We start from the raw sequence: 17177 nt of genomic DNA, 5'->3' as shown, positions 1-17177 counted from the left end.
TTACTTCCCCGGCCCGCTAGCGGGACGGGCGGCGAGCGAGCGCCGGGCGGGAAGGGGCCGGCCAGGCGGCAGGACCAGCAGCCTGCGCGGGTGCGCGGCGCGGAGCGGGGCTGCCCCGCCTGGGGCGGGCTCGGTCCGGCCGGGGAAGGGGCAGGAGGCTGCCGAGGCATCATGGCGGTTGTGGCCCGGGGGGGCCGGGGGCTCCGCGCCGGGCGGCGCGGCGGACTCACCTCGCTCCGCTGGAGCTGGAAGAAGCTGTTGAGATAGCTGGAGCTGAGTGACGAGCCCAGCTCCGGGGTGCTCTTGGTGTAGCCGAGGTCGGGGTGCTGGGACGAGGAGGGCTCGGGTCTGAAGGCATCGAAGGCGCTGGCCTGGTGCGTGTCTTGCAGCGAGAGATAGACCCAGTTGAGGAGCTGGGCGGGCTGGTACACGGGCGCGGCGCTGGTGTCGATGGTTGACAACAAGCTCATCTTTCCCCCCGGCTCCGCCGGCGCGGCTGGCCCCGCGGTGCCGGTCCCCCTCCTCGCGCTCCGGCAGTGCCGCTCTCCCGTCCCTGCCCGGGGCGCTTCCTCCTGGCCGCCCGGAGGAGAGGACGGGCCGGGGGCTCGCTGCCGCGCCCCGCGCCGCTCTCGCTCCCCTAAGGCCGGCGGCGCCCGCGCAGCCCCAGCGCTCCGCGCAGCACGGGCATCGCTGCCGCCGCCCGCGGGCTCCGCAGGAAACTTTGTGCGCGCTCCGTCCCGCCCGCCCGGCCGGTGCCTGCCCCGCTATCTGTCTTTATTCCCACTCCGGCAGGCAGCGGCGGGGAGGGGCTGCCGGCGCTCCGGCGGCGGCGCCGCGCCCCCATAGGCCTCCCGGCCGCCGCGGGGGTGCAGGGGCGTCCCGGCGCCGCTCCGCCCCCGTCCTGCCCGCCCGAGCGCGGCCGGCCGAGCGTGTGCGGCCGCGGTGTCCGCGCCGCTCTCCCCGCGCCGCTGGCCGCTCGCCCGCCGGGGTCGGAGCGGCTCCCTCCTCGCTCCCCGGCCTTCCTTTTCCTCCTTCCTGAAGGTTTTTGCGCCAAACACGCTCAAAGCCGTCCCGAGCGCTGCGCGCTGGGCCCTTTCGGGTTTGTTTTTAACTCGACAACTTTCGCTCGGCTCTTGTCAGCCCGCCCTCTCTTTTTATTCTCATTTCTGTTTCTTGCTCGTGCTGGGAGTTCATGCAATCTGAGGTTCCTTCTCGTTAAATCGCTGTCAGAGCTCCAGGTTTACGAAGCCCTGCGCGGCCGCTGAGGTTGTGCCAAGCCGTGCAGAGTTAGGGTTTTCCAAATAAGGCAGGCGAGCGGCGCGATGTTCCCTTTGAAATCCATCTAGGTAGCCCTGGCGTGGGCTCTTGGGGAGCCTGGCTGTGGTGGGATACCCGGGAGTTAAAGCCGAGTAGGCCTTTTAAGGAGTCGGTAGCACAAAAGAGGATGATGAATGATTCCTGCTTTAGGAAGGAGCCTGAGTGGGTAAGCTGGTAATTACAGTTCATAAACTCTTGCCTGCTGCCTTCCCTGCAATGAGTGGAACAGGGCAGCTATTTCTTGCTTTGTACAAACACCGTAGTAATCAAACTAGGAGTTTTCAAAGGAGCTCCCTGGAGGTAACTTAAAAACTTGATAATAGCTCCCTATGCCGAGTGACAAAAGGGTAAAAATTAATGTGTCTTCCCAATATGGTTTTGGGGGAAAAAAAAAAAGCCTTCTTTACTTAGATAACAGAAAAAAAAATCTGACCTTTGAAACATCAAAGTTGGCATCTTGGTTTGCCGTAATAAGCCATATGTCTCTGCCAAGATAGGAGAAAAGTCACTCTTCTGAAAAGGCCTGGTTATAAGCAACAAAAAATGAGGGTCAGTGTACACACAGTAGAAAATGCTGTTCAGTCGTCAGCTGCAAACACCAAAGATGGATGCGTTAAACTTTTGAGAGCTGCTAGTTAGGAGAGCAGAGCTATATGCTTGCAGGAATTTAAATGCAGGTGAAGATTCCAACTTTCCAGAACTGCAAGGTCAAGGGTAGAGCAGCTGAATCAAACTGAATTCCTTTAGTGAGGCTACTTTTTTTTTTCCCTTTTCTTTTCTTTTTAGTGACAAAGTCCTTGCAGCACAGATGCAGTTCACTCCTTTGTACACTCTCTAGGTTTAGAAGGCCTTTGAGGCACATTTAAATAAGTGTGCATCAGCATGAGAAGGAACAAACTTCCACCAGTGTAAAGGTGGAATTCCTCATAACAGAAGAATTCAATCAAATTGCATCCTATACTCAAACAGTTGCATAGTGTTTTAAAGAAGGAAAAGGTGGATGAGGCTTAGTGACTTAAATTGTGGGGGAGGATTTTCCATGATTTGCTGGTAAATGAAGAAAAACCTGAAGAAACAGATATCACATCTGAGGAACTTGCCTTTCTGGCAGATGGTATGTAAAAAGTCAGGATATGGTAGAAAGTCTAGAAGGGGGAACTAGGCTGAAGCTGCTTGTTTTGTTGTTGTGGAGTTGTTTAGATTTTTTTTTTGTAGGCATGCTAATTCCTTCCTTAAAGACAATTTCTATTCTTATCACTTCCCTCTTTTACTTGCTAACTTAAATACATGTGTTTTTATTTGGCAGCTCCACTGTGCACTCTGTTTAGTTAGATGCTGTGAAGGAAATAGGAATTCTGAACAGGCAGAAAAGATAACAGGCTTCTTGTAGCAATAGAGGTCAAAAGCAGAGGTCAAAAATGGAGTGGTCAAGGTGATACAATGTTTTGGATGAAGAGTTTTTGGTATATTTTTTTCCCCCTAAATTGAATACAGCACTTATTGTAGGTGGTTGGATTGCTTTAGTTAGACAACACGGTAGAGATTGCTGCAGGGCAGGGGAAGGTGGAGTTGGGGTGCATTTCTTGCAGCAGCTGCATTCATGAATGCAGCAACCCCTTATGATGTGAGGAGCACCGTGTGCTCCACCAGATGCATTTGAGCACCGAGAGCTTTTGGCTGTCATTGCCCCCTGGCAGTAGCCCTGGTAACTTCTGCTTACTTCTAGCCCTTGCCCCTTCTAGTAACCATGCAGAGGAATGAGTAAATTGAATAGATGCTTTGTTTGGCCCATGAGGAAAGGGAAAGGCTGCAAATACATGCATTATGAGCAGCTGAACTGAAAAGTGCCCACTCTTTGAGGTTCAGTTGTCATCCCTGTCTCCTGTGCAGTTTCTTCTGGAACAGTTTCAGGCAGTTCCTTCTCATTTCTCTATTTAATACTGCTCTTAGCTTAGCAAAATGCTGCTGCCAAACTTGTTACAGTCCACTTTAGGTTCAAGATGGTAATTTTTTCATTGGAAGTTCACTCCACCTCTGGGAGTCGTAGATGAGTGAGGAGAAGATGGATACAAATGGTCTGTTTAGCAGAGACATGACAGTACAGAAAAAGGTGCTAAGGTCAATTGCATCTATTCTTCTCAGCAATTCTTGAGACAAAAGTGCCCAATAAGGTAGTGAGATGGCTTTGAAATATCTTCCAGACATGCACAATATCTTCCTATTGATCATTTTGGAATGGAGTACAAGTGACATTAACTACATGGATTTTGCATCAGCCTTATGTTGCTAAAACGTCTATGAATCCTCCTGGTTTTGAGTACTGCTAATGAAGTAAAAAACAACTGGAGCTTTAACATCAAACTTTGAATAAGTGCAGTAGCTTAAGTGACTTGGAAAATAGAAGCCTTGAAACAAGTCAAAGGCAAACACAGGGACAGGATTCTGCTGCTTCAGTCCTGTTGTTTAAGTGATAATGTAATTTATCCAAAATCTCCTTATAACTGCTCATTCAGCCTGTCCCCTTAGTGATCTGGACATCTTGTAGCTGCACCCTTCCCACAACATCTTTGCAAGAGTGAGGAACTTAATTTTCCACTTCTGGCCAGGACTTGTTTCATAATCTAATGTATTTATGTTCTTGCTTGCAATGTTCATACCTTTAGTGATACCAGCCTTTAAACTATACATGTGATTGACATTTCTTTTAAAGAAAAATTTTATTCTCCTCCATATTTTAAAAATGAATATGCCCTACTCAAATATCCTGGATTCTTGTGCTTTTAAATTTGTCTTGGTTTGAATTGCTGTCTTCTTAGTCATCTTCTAGATTAGATGAGGCTCCAGTAGGAAAATAGAACGAATACCCAAAACTGCCAATAAGACTAGAGAACATGTGTAACTTGAACCCACTGTATTCTCCAGTTTCTGTAATCAGGATATACATAATGCAATAGGCCGTTCATCTGCAGCGTGGCTGAAATATTCCAAACAAATGTTTTTCATCTGCTGCAACAGAGATTCTTATCTTATTATGAAATAATTTCACTATGCGGTGGAATCTGTGTGAGCACTCTTTGAATTATGAGAAGGCAGTTCAGCAGAGTTGTAAACTGTGAAAGCACATCTGCATGTGGCATTTGTGAGTTATGGATGTTAAAACCACTTGTGCTGGCTGGGTAGGTACAACATTTCCACTGCCAGCAGTGAAAAGTAGCAGAAACCAAAGTTAGTCAAAGTAAGTCTGGGAAATGCATGTTCTTGGATATGGAGCACCATGGATTTTTGTGCCTTTGTAAAGGATCAGCTGCAACCCAGTGCTTAGGTACAAAAGTAAAAATTCCTGTTTTCTTCCTCCTTTAGATTTGACATAGAAAATCCTGGAAATAGATGGATATAAAGGTATAGTTCATCCATATGTATAATGTTAGTAAATACATACCATATGCAGTTATGATTTGCTGTGGATAGTGTGTGAAGCACAATTCCTGCAAGACTGTCTCAAACCACCAAGTAGGTAATTGGTGTAACAGATCCTCTTGGAGCTCACAGATTCTGCACCTGGCCACTTTGCGGTTTCTAGTCCTGGGGCCTCCTTGCTTGCTCTCTGTTAAGATGTCAGTGCATTGCTGAGTAATTGCATGAAATAAGCCCTGGATCTGAGTAGCTGTGTGAGAAATAGTGGTTTGATCTTTCTGTATAGTTTTACAAAGCTTCTTGTACCTTCTTCAGCTGCAGCACAGTCATCTGAATTGTTCCATTATTTCAGTTTTGAAAGGTAGTATCTCCTTGTTTCTAGTACTGATCTAAAAAGTTCAGCATCCATGTCCAAAACAGTAGCTGAGGTATCTTGTTCCTTCTCCTTAGCCCATCCTAACCCCTTTCACTTGCTTGATCCAGGAATCCAAGAGAGGGAGTCCAAGGAAAAGAGCAGTAGCAGTTAGGGAGAAGTGGGTGCAGGGGAGCCCATCTGCCTTACCTGGAAGTGTTTGTGTTGGAACAGCTGCTGATGGTTGCTTCTGCAGCCAGAGAAATGCCAGGCAAGTGCAGAGGCCCAGGAATTTTGTGTCACCGGGGGATCCCTCTAATCTGCCTTATGCTCCAGGAGACCCTTTACTGAGGGTTAAATGGCCTCAGTGCTTTGTAACTGGTTCCCAGCTGAAGAACAAGTTAGGTGTTATTTATGGAGCCCCTCAAAGAATGCAATAGAAATCCTCAAGCAATTACCCAAGGAGGGAAAGGAGGATTCTTTACTTGATCCTTTTGAAAATGCATGGAGGGTTTCATTTGCATTTTTCTGTGTGTCCCTTTACTGCATATAGTATGTCTGCCCATCTACTTCTCTCACCAATTCCATGGTACTGCAAGCTCCAGGAGACAGATAATGCCTAATTGTTTGCCACTTCTCTGTTTTCCCTAGGAGCTCCACCAGATCTTTTCTTCCAATAACTATAAACCCTGCTTGCTGAGGTAGAACAAGGCTTTGAGTTAGAGCAACTGCAGGAGGCAAAAAAGAATGCCAGAGATAAACATACATGAAATAGATGGAAATGACAGGAAGGAACCGATGGGACCTGCAAACAGAGTGGCTGCACTGGAATTGGAGGCTGTGATTGTATCTACAATTATCTTTTGATTAATGGAGTGTTTGACTGCTTTTTGGGATTGTTGTGAAGTCAGATTGGGTCTGGAAGCAGTATTTTATTCACGGTATGGCAATCTGCTGGCGCCCCAGCCATCACAGAGCATACTGCTACTACTTGTGGCAGTGCTGCACTCTCACTAATTTCTTCTTAATGCTTTTTTTACATACCCAGGATTGTCAGTGGGTTTGCTTTTTCTGTTTTATCCCCACTTTCTGTTAGTCCGGATGACAGAATTATTTATTTGTTCATGAGTGTAAATATCTTATCCGTGCTGAGCTGCCATGTTAATTCTAGACTAGGCTAGAATTAGTTGCCAGTCTTAATCGGCACTAACTCTGTTGCAGGGAAGTTTGTTTCCTTGGTACTTTGAGTCAGCACAATATTTATATCAGACTTGAAAACTCTCCAAGCAGGTTTCAGGCAATTCTTCAAATAAAAGGAATGAACTGCAGATGACTGAAGACACAAGGTTTTTATTTTCTGAAACTTGGACCTCTGTCTCACACAAGGGCTCAGTTCTTGCCTCTTACCTACAGAGTTTGCCAGGACCATCTGCCTTTGAGCTGCCTGGTGCAGGCAGTGGAGTGGCAGTAAGTACCAATGCTTTTACAGCTCTGTGCAGGAAGGGGCTGTTCCCTGCTACCAGCCCACCAAGGGCCTAAAAGTCACCAGCTTTTATAACACATATGACTGTACAGGTTTTGGATTAGATTTACTACATCACTCCTGGTGTATGGTTTTTTGAGAACAGTGATCTTGGTGCAGACAAATTTTTTATAGAGTAAATTCTAGCAAAAAAACCTTTCCATATATATACATCTGCCAATCATAGATAAAAGTCACAGTGATATTGCATAAGTTAGCACTGCTAATGGAACACTAGAACTACTTTATAACATTAAAAACTGTCCTCTTCCTTTTTAATCCAGGGGTTTTTTTCACCTCAATTAATACAATTGACAGACATCATTCTCTCTCACATGTATGTCTTGTTTAGTAGAAGTCACTCATAAGGGAAAAGAAAATATTCACAAGGGGAAAAGTGCTCTTTTAAAGCCTGTGTAAAAACAATTATTTTTATAAAGTTGCTTGTCCCTACTCAAGTTCCTATTCATGTTAGCCCAGTTTAATTCAACTGAAGGCAAAACAGAAATTTCTAGCAAGACATTTTCTTTGTTTCTTCAATGCAATCCTGAATAAGAAAAATTAAGTTACAGTGAAGATTACAGTGAATAAATGAACCAGAAGGGGTATAGGCATGCATGCCTTAGGGAGAAGTATGCCACTCTTCTTGGTGTAAAACTGGAATATTTTGAATTCTTATGGTAATTTTTCTTACCTGCTAACCTGAAACTTTATTTTTACTCTCTGTGTTGGCCTAAACACTACTGCAGACCCTTACAATGAACCTCTTAAGTTAAGACTGGTGCCAGCCCGTGAGTACTGACCTGACCCTGTGCGATGCAGTGAGACAAGTAACTTCTTCTCCTGTAAAGGGCTGAACAAGCCTACCAGTGTCTCTCTCTGAAACACAGCTGTTAATTTGGAAGTGTTAACATGTACCACCTGGTCCTGTGAGGATGGGATTAGCCAAGGGTATCATTAACACTAATAACTTGTTGAATGAAAAATAAAAATGAAAGCTGAGGAAGTCTGCAAGGGGTGTAATTGCTCCAAAATTAACTTTCCAATATTTCTACCTAATGGAATGTCATATTTGCTCAGAAATGTAGACAGCCAATGAACAGATAGTATGTTTATTGATGAACGAGTGAAAAAAGCATAGTGTTTATTTTTCCACCTTTGATGTTGATTGCACCTTGTTTTCTTCCACTTGTCTCAGCCCTTGTAGGCCAGGGCCAGCTAGAGTGTGTGTGTGACTGTGTACCTACAGAAACATTGTCCAGCTGATGTGTGTCCACCTCACTGTTTCTGCCACAGCATCCTTGTCACTGAGTGAAAAACATTCATCCCAATCAGCACTGTCAGAGACATTCCTTAAAAGTGTCAGAAGTGAATTGCTAGGTGAATAAGGACGTGAAGGAATGGGGGGATGTCCCAGTGTAATCTTAGTTCTCACCTTCCAAACCATAGCAAAAGGCCTTGCACTTTTTTACCTTGGGAAATATAAAGGGTAAGTATAGAAAATCATAGTTTAAATCTTTTCTTGATGGCTTACTCCTATGCTGGTTGCCTTTCATGCCTTCAGGGGAAACATCTTTCAGGAAAGGGGCTTCAGCTCAGTAGCACAAACATCAGGGCTGTCAAAGGCACTGTGTGTTCCTGCCATTGCCAAATTTCAGCATTGCTAATGGCACAGGTATGTATTACACTCACAAAAAAAAAATTTCCCCATCGCTGCATATTTTAATTAAAAAATGCTACACTATAATTATATTCAACAAGAATGTATCCAGTTCTCTAGCAAAGTGGGACACTACTGGAGCAAACTGAGCTGGTTTTTTACATTGTTTTGGAGTTAGTGAAATTTCTACAAAAAAGCCTATATGAAGTGATAATATTTTCACAGACAAACCTAAATTAAAATAATACATGTTGAGTGTGTGGGTCCCCAAACCAAGTAAATTAAAAAAAAAAAAAAACACCAAAAAACAAGCAAACAAAAAACCCCCCACCAAGTTCAACTTTTAGATAGTAATTATGTGTTTATTTTACATACGTGGAATATGCAGTTTGTTTGCTACCACTTCTAGGGGAGCAGATGAAACGATTGAACATATGAAATTGTTGAACCTTTTTCCTGACAATCTAGTTTGTTTTTGCTTAGTTACTAATACACTTTGAATCAAGGACATGGCAATGAGTAGGAGTTCAGCTGCTAGTCTGTGTTTGTCTTTGCTGTCTTAGGTTCAGAGGAAAGGAGAATTAATTTAAAAAACCCTTCAAATGTTAGAAATGGGTTATCTACCATTTTAAGAATTAGAACACTGTCATGTACAGATTACTTCCAAAGGAACAGGTTGGTTTTTATGGTCTGAAAGTTGGGGTGCAAGGTGTTGCCCCTCATTAATGAGAACCAGAGGGGTCTGGAGCACTGCTGAAGGCTCTGCAGAAAAAAGTTCATGTTCTGCTTTGTCACTAGTGTCATGTTATATGTGCTTGTCATTTTGCCTCTGGTGTAAGCATGTGTGTTTTCACTGTATCTATATCAAAATATAGCAAAGTGGGGATGACAAATGGTAACATCCCCAACGAGGCACAGCACAAGAAAGGATCATGCTTTTCAGCTGTTTCTTTCTAGGTCATGAATGACTTGCATGAAGATGTTGGTATCCTGCATCTGTTTCCCTATTTTGCCAGATGTTTTGAGGTGAGATAAGAGGAGTCATGCAGCTAGGAAAAAAACCCACAACCACTTATCTCTATTGTGGTTTTTATTGTGTTAGCAGAAAAATATCAGGCATCCCTTGGCAAACTGAGTGTTACCAAAATGTTTCACTTGTCTTAAGCTTACCTAAATTTAGTAGAGAATTCAACAATGTATTAGAAATAAAACCCTTTTTTTATTTTAAAATTTTCTCCTTGGTGAACTGAAAATATGACTGTGCTGCAATTATTGCCAAAATTATTATTCTCTTTAAAAAGTCTTTGGAGGAGAACTGACAGTGACAACTAATATCCCCAGTAAAATGTTGTGGTTTGGCTTTGATTTGTGGTTAACTGTGGCTGGGGTATCAGCTGGAGTAGCAATTTGCAGAAGTACTTCCAAAATCATAATTAATTTTCAGCTGTAGTTGGACAGTTTGAACAGGGTTCAGATTTGGTTCTATTCTCTCTTTTGCAATACCTGTATCTTGTATTGTTTGTACACTTCAAATATTCTCTTTTCTCTTCCACCATCAGAGCTATGTGATTGCAATTCTTTCATAAAGAATGGCTCTAGAAGACAAATAAATTAATAGTTCATGCTATACCCTATAAAGATCTGCTTTCTGGATGTCTTGATGGCTGTATTGTAGCAGGAGACTTGGGTTACATTGAGACATTTTTAAATTAACAGTCACGCTTTAACGTGAATAATTGCTTTTCCTCATAATAGCAGCCAGTCTGCAAGGACTAATAAATTCCATGGAGTTACCAGAGACAGAACTTAGTCTCCTTGGGTTCTGTAATGCATTTTTAATCGGGCTACTATGGCTCTCTGGTACTTGCATATTCCATTGAAAGCTTGAAAATCACTCAGTTAGAACTCAGTAGAAATTGAAAGAGTCATATATCCTGCCTAGATGTCTTAAATTTTTTAGTTCTGGTAATTCTCAAAGTTTGGTGGAAAAGCCATATTCTTTTCAATCTGCTTCTCTAATCATTCACTTTTCCTTACTGAATTATTCTTTATCACTAAATTCACTGTTCCTTTTCTTTGTAATACTTTGGGTGATTTTTGGGTGGTTTTTTTTCTGTTTGGAGAAGTAACAGTCCAGCCCAAGGGGTGGACAGCAAACAGGATTATATCTGTGTTAGTGATTTAGTTCTTTTTAAAAGGATCGATGGATCTGGCATCCACAACCTACACATTTTTGTGTTTTTTTTCTCCCTAAGGCAAGATGATAGTCTTGCCATCTAGACCAGCAGGAAGAGCACAGATTTGTTTAGCACATGCTATGGGTGCTCTGAGATGTGAATAAAAACAAGTGAGAGCAGCCTCAACAATATTTATGACAGGAATGGTCCTGGTCTGGATTGAAGCATTGACATAATGCTCTCCAGGTGAGCCTACCTGAGACCAGAACATGAACTCCACTGTTCCTCTGGCTTTCCTCATTGCCCTTAAGAGAAGATGAAGAGTATTTCTGTTGCTTCTGTGCTCGTCCTGGGGCTAAATGTGAATTCCTGCCTTTGCCCTTCCCATCCATTCAGGATGTACTATAGTAGTTCTCCCCCTTGTGTGGGTTTTTGTTGTCGTTGCTGGGTTTCTTTGTTTTGGCTCTTTGTTTGAGGGGGGTTTGTTTGTTTCTGAGGGTTTTGTTTGAGTTTTTGTTGTTGATTTCCTCACCCAGTTATACAGCTTTTTATGCTTTCTCTTTTGTGGAGGCTTGAAAGACAGCTCTCAACCAAGCATTTTTGTTAGCAAGGGTTTCAAAATGGTAAGATGACCCCCTCTGTGTTTTTGAAGAGCACAGAATATTACATGAAAGCTTGCCATACTGGCATTTCGGGAATCACAAAATGTTTTCACACTGTGATACCTTGAATAGTTTGTCTTTACTTGTACTATTTTTATGGGTTTTTTTTCATTATGGAGGCTATTTGTCCTTTCTGTGAGGCTTAGTGGCCCAATGCAGTACTGATGTTTACTTATTTGCTTGGAATGGAATCAAAAGTATGTATTATTTGTCACAGGACACTAAACACCCATTAAGTCAGGATTTTATTAGTGATGTGAGACAAGTTTCAGCCATCAAGGGAAAAAGAAAATGGCCTTGTATAATTTTCATGCTCTACAATAATATTTTTCTTCAGTGACCTTCAACTCAATGGTACTCTTGAATTGCTAAGTTCTTTATCAATATTAAATAAGGGTTAGTGTATCCATTTGCTAGGTGTTATTAAAAAAACTTTGTAGGTCTGTAGACCTGGACCAAGAACCTGATTTGAATGTGGATAAATGTGAACCCCTAGCAGGAAGAGACAACCAAAGCTCTGACCTCTAATTTCTAACTCAAATCAGTAACCCAGGTAGCAGGGACTTGATTAGTGTGCTTTAACAGTGGGTATTCTTGAAATACAACCCCTTCCTTGAAAAAATGGTCTACACTTGGGATGCAAAGTCTCATCCTGCCTTTACCTCTGAAATGAGAAAAATTTTCAGTTAAAAAAATCCTAGTCAGCCAGTCTGCTTCTGGAATTTTTGTCCCACTGAATTCTAGCCCTCTTTAAAGGGCTGACTGGAATCTGGATGCATGAAGAATATTTATCTTTTATTTCATTGTTTACCTTTGAACTAGTTTTCTGCCTTTTCTAATGAGCTGACTTGACTACTAAAGCTGCTGGCATCCCCCAGGACCTGAGAGCAAGGAGGTCTGAACCTTTCACTTAAGGCTGCTTTGCCACATGAATTTCAGGGGAATGGTTTCCACTGTTTATTGGAACTGGGATTAAGAGTGGCTGTGTTTTGAGTGACAGAAGCTACTGGAGAACTCTAAAAGCCTCCATTGAACTTACTCCTTTCTTTTCACAGCACTCAGACAGTGTTGTAAAGCTGCACCCCTGTTAAGGCAAGCACCCTCACCTCAAAGCAGGGAATTTAAAGTGCCCGGCTGCCTTTGGGAAAGGCTGTAAACGTCAACCCCACCCACTGCTGGGGAGTACTTGTGGGAACAAATATAAGGTTTTTCTTGTTCTTCCCATGATCGATTATGTCTGTTACAGCCACTTCACTGCACCACGTCAGCTAATTCTGATGTCCCTTCAAGCTCAACAGATTGCCAAGAGAAGGCAGTGAAACCCCAGACCTTCAGCGGTGGCTTTGGGTCCCTGCAGCAGCCAGGCTTTTTTTGGCCACCTGTGTCTTTGTGGCTTTTAAGTGCCTGCCCAGACCCTGAAGTTTCAAGCATAAGCTAAGAATTTATTATGAGCTTTGCACTTTAAACATTTTTTTTCACATGAAGTACTTCTATTACTGTTCAACTTCTGCTCATGCAGCAATATAGGTACAGGCTAAACTGGGGTATTGGTGGTTTTGGATGACATTGTTAGAATTAATACAAACCAAAACCCAACAAAAACCTCCTAGCCTGTAGTGAAAAAAAACACTTTTGCTATACATGCAACATCTCCAGCTCCCCTTTTTTCCACTGGCTGGTTGTGACAGATTCCCAGAACTAATAAGCCACCCTTTTCTAACAGGGGAAGGCTCTGGATCTGCCTTAATCACTCCTAGCATCCTGGCTCTATGTGGAATGCTCCCATGTCCTGGGGGGAGTCCAGCATCTGCTCTGCAAACCACAGGGCATAGTTTTGAATGTTATAAATACTTTCTCAAAGATTTACTTTTCAAATATACCTGTATAAATGTTCATGACTTAGCAGTTCCTACTGACATATCAAACAAAGTTATTTGGTTTTAACTTCACACTGGATGCCCATTAAATTTTTTCTTGAAAAATAATATTTTAAAATAATTTATTTAATAGTACTAGGCTCTGCCTTTTTGTCTTATTCCTCTAATTCTCTTTTTAAAAAGTGTTCCTTTGCCTATTTATTCAGAGCACCCTCATTTCCTGACTCTCTTCTGCTTTCCAATCTTTAATAAATGTATCAATAACACAATGAATAAATAGAAATTGGGTTGTTCCAGTATTATATTTTCTTCCTCTGTTGAAGAATAAGTTTATATCATTTCTTCCCTAGCAGGAAGAGAGGTGGATGTCTCTGGTTATATGCATGTGTGCTCACAACTATTAATTTTCCTTGTTAATATTTGTGAGACAGCTCTTCCCAATGCCTTGTGAAAAAAGCACATAAAACCATATTATTGGCTATTCTGTTAACTTATTAGTGTAGTCCAACTGTTGAAGGAGGGAACAGATTTGCTTTAAAGCAACCACACTGCTTTGACTGAGCAGCTATTGCTTTTTATCTCAATGGCAGACTATGCTGTCTACAATAATTTTTCACTAGCCTTCCAGTAAAAATTTTATGGTTATTAAAAAGGAATTATTTATTACAGACTGTGGTTAGCTAGAACTTCTCAAGTATTGTACACTGTAAGTCTTTAAGTTGACTGAAGCTGTAGCTTCAGTAGCAAACTTCCTCCAAGTAGACTTCTCACCTCTAGCATTTTTTCTCTTTTTTTTCCAACACAAAAGGAAGAAAGAAAAGTTTAATGTGGAGGAAATATTTCAATCACCAAGTGATAAAAAATGATTTTGGTTATTCTAAATTTAACTAAATGAAACAAATGGGATGCCAGCATTTATCTCATGATGCTTCATGAAAAAAATTACAAATTAAAAATTTAAAGCAGCTACTAAATTTTAACATGCATTGTTAGCATAGTTTTGGGTTTTTTTAAACTGTTATTTGCTTTTTAAAAAATCCTACAGAGTACCTTCTGCTTTGAAGAAGTATATTTTGAAATACCTGAATTTGCTGCCTCCTAGCTGAGGCTGTACCTGGCTTAAGAATAAAGCAATAACCACTCAGACTTTTTCCAGCAGCAGTTATTATAATTATCAATTTATTTTCAGGTTTTAAAAGTGGCTATTGGAATGGTGCTTCCCAGTTGTTTATTTTAACCACTGCTTAATCAAGACCCAGTGATTCTGTTGCTTGCTCTATGTGGACAGTAAGTTCATTTTCTGGAAGGCCTTTGATGATCTGTTAGCAGATAACACAGCTATTCCTTCCCAGCTTTCACCCCAAAGAAAATGTGGTATAAGTGTAAAGGGCTGTGGTTCTTTTAAGTTCTTTTCAGTAACTTCTGATTACGTCACAATCTGTGGGAAAATCATGTACAAATATGACTGTACAAATTTTTAAGAGAAAAATAGTTTCTTGTCAAGGACAAATTACTAATTTTTTTTTTATTATCCTAGCCAATATTTGACACCTCTTATATTTTTGAGAGTCAGCTTAAGCTAGACTTTCTTGCAGAATTTGTTCAAAACCCCTTGCGTTAACTGTTAACCTGGGGGTATCTAGGGATACATAAGGGAATTAATTATTCACATGACTATGCAGGAACTATTTTTTTTTTAATTTATTTGCAGGTCTTGCTCTACTGTCTTGAAAATAATCATGGGTTAAAGCTCCTCAGTCCTGCACAAAAGCCTGAAATTTTAGCTATAGATTGGAGATGTTGCTGAATTGCACAGGTGTTTAGATGAAGTGGATAGTTCAGTTTAGCCTTTCAAGTGTACGTGTCAATGGAGCCTGTGTTTTGGCAGAATAGGAAATCATATATATTTACCATTTGGCCAAGGGTTGGCCACAATGCAGCTTATATAGACAGTGACACAACAGATCTTTCCAATCAGTAAACCACAAACCTTAGGCTTACTCCGTAGGAACACACTTTTCCAGTCTAAAGAGAAAGTCATGTAATTCTGACAGGGTTTGTCACACAGCATCTGTACAGCCTGCAGTGTGACTGAGCCAGCTGAATGCGTGGGCACTTGTCTTTTGGAGTTCTGGCCACCTTCCTCAAAATACCAGGTTTTAACCTTAGCAACAGTAGATAATAGTCAACAAATTGCTACATTTAATTAGTTTGGTTGCATGTTATTCTATACACCTATTAAGCATACTGTAAAATATTTCTTGATGCAGTGTAACCCTCTTGTAATTGCCTATTGTGACTTGCTGATGTGTTCTTTATCTGAGAAAAAAGAAACTTTTCTCACGTTTTACTTTGCCATAGAAGTACACATTACTTACCTTCATAAGCAAAACCAGGGTGAGTAAAAACCAGTAGCTACATGTTGAGAACTGAATTTTGATGTCAGTACTACTGACAGTGGGCCTCTGGTAAAGGATTGTCCGTGTTTCTAAATGGCTACAATAAGAAAACCCCAAACAACAACAACAAAACCAACACAAACCTTTTGCTCCTCTGCAGGGTGTTTAAAGCATTTTGTGTTAGTAAACCTGCTGTTTTGAGTGAGTTTCATATCAAGACCAGAAAATGTGTGACCTGGCTTTATTAGTTTTTCAACAAGTGAGACTTTGGGAATGTTACTGTTATCTTCTTTGTGCCTTAGATAACTAATCTGCAGGGAAAAGGCTATCCTGACCTATTTGGGAAGATTGCTATAATTATAGATGTGTTACTGTCTGTAAATAAATTTGAGACCTTGTAGGAACATTTTTAGAAGTCTGAGTTTTCACAACTGATGTTTTCACCATTTTTCCACTTATAATTAGTTGCCAAAACTTCTCTTCTTTGGGGAATTTATTTTCACTGCTGAATCTACCAATCTTTTCTTTCCCCCAGCCCCATTAAGGAGCTTGACAAAGAGCTAAGAAATTTTAAACCTTTTAGCTGCTTAAGTATCTTCTTGGAAATGAAACTTTAAAAATATGTCACTGCTTGGATTAAGAAGGGCTGCATTGTTGGTTAGAGAGCTCCCATAAATGCTGTGTGGAAGCATCTCATAGCAAACAATGGATACTGGGAAGGAAATTAACAGTGATCCATTGATTTCTTACTATGCTTCTGAACTGTTTGTCTGTTTTCAGCTTCTAAACAGTGAATCAATACACAGTCAAGTCTTGATCTCATAGAATAATCACTGGTATGCAGCAGCACATCTTGTGGTTAGGGCAGTAGAGGGAACTTGGGAAGAACTGTATTCCTATTTCTTGTTAGCCACTCTAACAAGAACTACTCTATGGCATTAGAAAAACTCTTTCACTTCTTTCTGTTCACTCCCTTTTTTTTTTTTTTTTTTTAGATTTTGTGGACATTTTTCTATGGATATTTTATCTCTTTTGCCAAGTTTAGCACAAGGCTGGCCTGGAGTGGTCATATCTACATAGCTCCATCCTGTGTGTCCTTTACTGTGGGAAAAGCAGGCTAATAGGTTTATATTGTTGTATTGGTGTACTGTAGAGGAGTAGGAGGCAAAAATTATATGTTCTTTTAAGTATTTTCAGGTTAATTCCTTGGCTTGACAGATGTTGCTGAGTAATTTCATGGTGTTTGAAAAACAAAATCTATGATGGAGAGCACAAAAAAGTCAAAATTTCTCCTTGGAAAAAAACCCAAAACAAAATACAAACCAATACCCCAGCCAAAAAATAGAAGAATTGAGGTCAGAAATAGTTACTGGAAAAATATGGTGAGCAAAAGAAAAAGGGAATGCTATATGTTGTACCCAGAAACCACAAATGTAGGAGTTTTGGTAGTCAAGTGTAGGTGTTCAGGAGGTGACCATGAGCAATATATGTCTATGTTGCCTCTTACTTGTCTCCTCAATTTCTTAGCAAAGACCTTTTAAACCTATTAGGAGGCTTCATGATGGAATACATACTCTTAGTGATTTCCTTTATTTTGCTCTGTGACTGCAGCAGTATGTGGCTTTGTGCAGGCACAGCAAACCTGCTGATCAACGTTTCAATAGTGAGTTGCCTCCATGAGTGTTTTCTGCTGTGTTTTATCAATGTGTGATTTATTCCTATTCAATGTACTCAATTTTTCTTGGAATGGAATAGGAAGAAAAACCCCTGTTATATTACTGTTTACAAAAAGACCTA

General features: G+C 41.4%; 1 protein-coding gene and 1 long non-coding RNA gene across 2 annotated transcripts in view; one reads left to right on the top strand and one right to left on the bottom strand.

The window, feature by feature from the left end:
* Positions 1-852, bottom strand: part of ZCCHC24 (zinc finger CCHC-type containing 24) — a 108064-nt gene extending 107212 nt beyond the window's left edge. Inside the window, exon 1 of the mRNA XM_039727260.1 lies at positions 231-852. Coding sequence (XP_039583194.1) covers positions 231-470 — 240 coding nt within the window. The 5' untranslated portion in view covers positions 471-852. The remainder of the gene's footprint in view (positions 1-230) is intronic.
* Positions 1-17177, top strand: part of LOC120510908 — a 36461-nt gene that overhangs the window by 3803 nt on the left and 15481 nt on the right. The gene's annotated exons all lie outside the window — the stretch shown is intronic.

Source organism: Passer montanus, unplaced genomic scaffold, assembly GCF_014805655.1.
Source record: "Passer montanus isolate IOZ18808 unplaced genomic scaffold, ASM1480565v1 scaffold61, whole genome shotgun sequence".
NCBI classification, from domain to species: domain Eukaryota; kingdom Metazoa; phylum Chordata; class Aves; order Passeriformes; family Passeridae; genus Passer; species Passer montanus.
This window is presented reverse-complemented; position numbering and strand designations above follow the sequence as displayed.